The 4891-nt window shown below is 56.2% G+C and overlaps 1 protein-coding gene across 1 annotated transcript; it reads right to left on the bottom strand.

Moving 5' to 3' along the window:
• Positions 1-1080: 1080 nt before the first annotated feature.
• On the bottom strand, positions 1081-2494 carry LOC138811029 (keratin-associated protein 10-1-like). Its single transcript, XM_069998555.1, has 2 exons — positions 1977-2494; positions 1081-1876 (listed from the first exon to the last, which is right to left on the bottom strand). The coding sequence occupies exons 1-2, from the start codon at positions 2492-2494 to the stop codon at positions 1081-1083; spliced, it is 1314 nt and encodes a 437-aa protein (XP_069854656.1).
• Positions 2495-4891: the final 2397 nt, after the last annotated feature.

Raw genomic sequence — 4891 nt, 5'->3', positions numbered from 1 at the left:
GAAGGGGGCTCAGTGGTAGAGCGCTCACCTCGCATGCATGAAGCCCTGGGTTCCAATCCTTAGCACCACATAAGCAGAAAAAGCTGGAAGTGGTGCTGTGGCTCAAGTGGTGGAGCATTCGCCTTGAGCTGAAGAGCTGAGGGACAGCACCCAGACCCAGAGTTCAGGCCCCACAACTGACAAAAAATAAATACATACATAAATAATTTTAAAAGTATAGTTAGTGACTGAGGAATTCCTGAGCCCCTAGCTCTCGCTTGTTCTACTGGGTCAATTTGCTTGCTTTTGGAATTATAAACAGGGTCTGTGCACAGAGGCTCACAGCTTTAATCCCAGCTGCTCAGGAGGGGACCATCAGGAGGATCTCAGTTCAAGGCCAGCTGGGGCAAAACATTGACAAGACTGCATTATAAACCCCTGGAATCTCCACAGATAAACCAAGCTACGAGTAGGAAGATTATTCACTAAGTCTGGTCCTGGGAAGGGGGGCGGGGAGGGTCAGGGGGAGACAAAACACAACAAAACAGGACCTGACTTCAAAAGGGGGGGAGTGAGCTTGGGGCTGGGGGTATGACTCAAGTGGTAGAGCACCTGTCTATAAATGTTAGACCTGAGATCAGACCCCAGTACCACAGACAGTTAAATCGAATACAACAGTACCTGTGTCTGCTTACCACCACCCTCGGAGCTGAGAAATCGTAGCTCAGCTATCTTGGGATTTCTCAAAGCCTGGTTTCTGGGATTAAGATGCCGATAGCGGAGCTCTTGCCAGTACTGTGCGTGTAGCTCTGTGCTCCGCTCCGCACTGTGCTCCAGGCTCCACCCCTCACAGCCAGGCCCGTCCTCCGTGTCCTCGGCAGATTCGGAGAGTTTACATGCTGACACACTCATTGGTCTGGACCACAGCACGTCCCCCACCCCCGGGGGTGGGGGAGAATGAATCACCCCACAATGGTTTATGCCACTGTCCCACTGCGAACTAAACAAATTCCTTCCACGTTAGCCTTCAGGTTAAAAAAAGCAGCTGTGCTCTGAGGGAGAGGGATGACTTGGAAAGGCACAATGGGAGGCACACTGGAGTTACACTGGAGTTACACTGGGAGGCACACTGGGAGGCAAACTGGGAGGCACACTGGAGGCACACTGGAGGCACACTGGAGTTACACTGGAGTTACACTGGAGGCACACTGGGAGGCACACTGGAGGCACACTGGAGTTACACTGGAGGCACACTGGAATGCACACTGGAGGCACACTGGAGACACACTGGAGGCACACTGGAGGCACACTGGAGGCACACTGGAGACACACTGGAGGCACACTGGAGGCACACTGGGAAGCACACTGGGAGGCACACTGGAATGCACACTGGGAGGCACACTGGAGGCACACTGGAGGCACACTGGAGACACACTGGGGGCACACTGGGAAGCACACTGGGGGCACACTGGAGGCACACTGGAGGCACACTGGGGGCACACTGGGAAGCACACTGGGGGCACACTGGAGGCACACTGGAGGCACACTGGGAGGCACACTGGAGGCACACTGGAGACACACTGGGAGGCACACTGGAGGCACACTGGAGGCACACTGGGAGACACACTGGAGGCACACTGGAGGCACACTGGAGGCACACTGGGAAGCACACTGGGGGCACACTGGAGGCACACTGGAGGCACACTGGAGGCACACTGGAGACACACTGGGAGGCACACTGGAGGCACACTGGGGGCACACTGGAGGCACACTGGGAAGCACACTGGGGGCACACTGGGAGGCACACTGGGAAGCACACTGGGGGCACACTGGAGGCACACTGGAGGCACACTGGGAGGCACACTGGGAGGCACACTGGAGGCACACTGGAGTTACACTGGAGGCACACTGGAGTTACACTGGAGGCACACTGGGAGGCACACTGGGAAGCACACTGGGGGCACACTGGAGGCACACTGGAGGCACACTGGAGTTACACTGGAGGCACACTGGAGTTACACTGGAGGCACACTGGAGTTACACTGGAGGCACACTGGGAGGCACACTGGAGGCACACTGGAGGCACACTGGAGTTACACTGGAGGCACACTGGAGTTACACTGGAGGCACACTGGAGGCACACTGGGAAGCACACTGGGAGGCACACTGGAATGCACACTGGGAGGCACACTGGAGGCACACTGGAGGCACACTGGAGACACACTGGGGGCACACTGGAGGCACACTGGAGGCACACTGGAGACACACTGGGAGGCACACTGGAGACACACTGGAGGCACACTGGGAGACACACTGGAGGCACACTGGGAGGCACACTGGGAAGCACACTGGGGGCACACTGGAGGCACACTGGAGGCACACTGGAGGCACACTGGAGGCACACACTTGCCGAAGGGCCCCCAATAGATTTCTTTTCTGTGGCTTCTTTCTGCAGCCTGAGGCCGGGGCAGGAGTGCAGGACACACTGGAGTGTGTAGCCTGGGCAGAAGTTCATGCCAGTCCGGGAAGCCTGGTCTCTTAGGGAGCTCCGACTTCCATCCCAAGGTGGTCGGTCCTAAAGGCGGGTGGGGCTGAGCGCGCGTCTACACTGGAGCTTGTGTGTGGGATGGCTGGGTAGAGGGCGAGACTGCCTCCATGAGAGGAAGGCTGGACCCCCACCCGAACCCCAAGAGAGGGCGAAGGTGAGGATGCACGTGGCCACTGGCAGACTCGAGCTCTGATCCTTCCTAACTGGCTTCTTCAAGCTCTCACCGAAGCCAGCCTTCCAGGAGGATCAGTATGTAGGCTGGCATCTCCCTCAGCGGACGGTTAGACTATTCTCACCCACTGGCCCCACAAGGACAGGGCCTAGGGAGAGAGTTCACAGGGGCCAAGGATGGCCTCTGTAGGTGGGGAGGGGGAGTGGAATTTCCCTAGGCTCCTTCACATTTCCCGAGGCTCCAAAGTGTTCTGGAAAGCCAGGGTGAGATACAGGAACAGGCCCTGCAGGAGTCAGAGGCGGCCATCGCCGAAGGCCCTGGCTGTCTCTCCTGGAATCTAGGCCTTTCCTTGGAGAAGCCCTGCACTGTAGATCCTCCACTCCGGGATGATAGCACATCCTGCCCAGCCACGTGCCCCAGAGGGCCTTTGTTTGTGGATTGGACTTCGGTGAGATCTCTGTCTCTCCCCTCGCCCCTGTCGGAGCCCAGGCCCTACCAGCAGCCTCTCCCTACTTCTCCTTCCTTCACCTCCCACCTGGAAGGGCAGAGGTCAGCTCTTCCCTTCTGGTCGCCCCAGGCAGGCCCTATACACTTTAGTCATGGACCACAGGGAGTCACGAGGTGTGTTGTGCTTTGCATCTGGGCTTCCCTTGGGGCAAAATCTCTAAACTGCTGTGGAGAGTTTAGCAAAGCTTTTCTTTTGAAAAGGTGACAAGATTTTATAAGGACTGAAATGATACTTGGAAGTTTGGGGGCCTGAGCAGTGGCCCTCCTCCTCCCCGAGCCTGTGTTCTCCTGGGACCTCAGAATAGGCCCTCATTTGGAAACAGGGTCTTCACACCTGTCATGAGTTGAGTTGAAGTCACCCTGGCTTCAGAGAAGGGCGTCGGCCCAATGACTGTGCCCTTAAGAGAGTTCCAGGGAGGAGGATGGCAACAGACCACAGGGACCGGTCGGGAGTCAGCTCCTTCAGGCCAAGGAACTTCAAAGCATGCGGGGCAGCCACGGAGGCTGGGAGAGGCGCCTGGAGACCTCCCCAGCGGGGGAGGACCGCGCCCGCTGTTTCTGAGGCCTTTACTAAGGTTGTCCTAGAAAAAAAAAACACCCGTTCACACTTACGCATCTCGCTATTTCCCTGACCCGGTGCTTGGATCCTGGGCAGAGAAGATGCCTTACTCTGCAGAACAAAGCCACAGCCCGGGAAAGGCCCACACCACAGGACTCTGTCCCCACAAGGGCGGACACCCGCTCATTCCCCCACATGCCTGGCCTCAAGAATCTCCCATCTGAAATAAGAAACAGCAGGCGGTTTAATGACGGGGATAGCGGCGTGGTAGAAATCCTCTCTCCTAAACTATTCAGTGGTGGAAAACTCATCCACACGGGGAAAAAAATCAAAAAGTTAAAGGGCAACGCAAGCTTTGGGTCTTTGTTGGCTCTACCCACCGACTTGGCAGGAACAAACTCCGACCTGCGAGGGGTGCTACTGCCAGGCTGCTCCCAGCCTGTGGCCATCACAGCTCAGCCCTTCAGAGGCCTGTCAGGAACGCAGAACCGAAGCGAGGTTCAGTCAGCGCCTCCAGTCACCCCCACATCTGGCCTGCGCTCACATCTACCCCAGCCTCGCTCCCAGTTAGTTCGGCCCGTCACCCAGGCGTCCAGATCACTGAAAATCTTCCTTTTTCTGGAATGCCAGCTTTCCAGAAGATTCTCTGCTAAATGCCTGCTAATCCTGAATTGAGAGTTGATAACAAGGTGTTGTTGTTGTTGTTTTCTTAGTTAAATGCACAGACATTTCCCTCCTCTCCTCTCCTTCCCCTCTCCTCCTTCAGAGTTACTTCAACTTCTATGAAAACATCTCATTGTTTGTCACCTTGGTTTTCACCAGCCTGGGGTTGGGTGACAACCATCTTCCTCTTGTTAGTAAAGAGGAACTTTGCCCCAGGCAACTGTGTTCAGGGATCACCCACCTAAAATATCTCCAGTTTTTGCCAACTGGAGTCTCCCAAAGCAAATGCTCCACGTATTACATACGAACAGCCAGCTTTGCTTCGGCTCTTCCCAGTGACCAGGGTTGGAGGCAGGGGCCTCAGGCTGGGCTGCAGCTTTGTTTTCCCCCAATAAAATTGGCTCCGAATTCCTTTGAAAGCAGGTAGGGGTCAACAAGTCCCCCTCAGCTCAACCCAGGAAGC

This window comes from Dipodomys merriami, unplaced genomic scaffold (assembly GCF_024711535.1).
Source record: "Dipodomys merriami isolate MVZ:Mamm:240054 unplaced genomic scaffold, mDipMer1.0.p SCAF_1, whole genome shotgun sequence".
Lineage (NCBI taxonomy): Eukaryota > Metazoa > Chordata > Mammalia > Rodentia > Heteromyidae > Dipodomys > Dipodomys merriami.
Note: the sequence above shows the minus strand (reverse complement) of the source record. Positions and strands in the feature narration are given on the sequence as shown.

Bases quoted from the DNA above. Each gene is read 5' to 3' on its own strand.
- LOC138811029 (XM_069998555.1), bottom strand. From the start codon at position 2,494: ATGAACTTCTGCCCAGGCTACACACTCCAGTGTGTCCTGCACTCCTGC. The intron at 1,877-1,976 runs GTAACTCCAGTG...GTGTGCCTCCAG, and splicing joins AACTCCAGTGTGCCTCCAGT to TGTAACTCCAGTGTGCCTCC.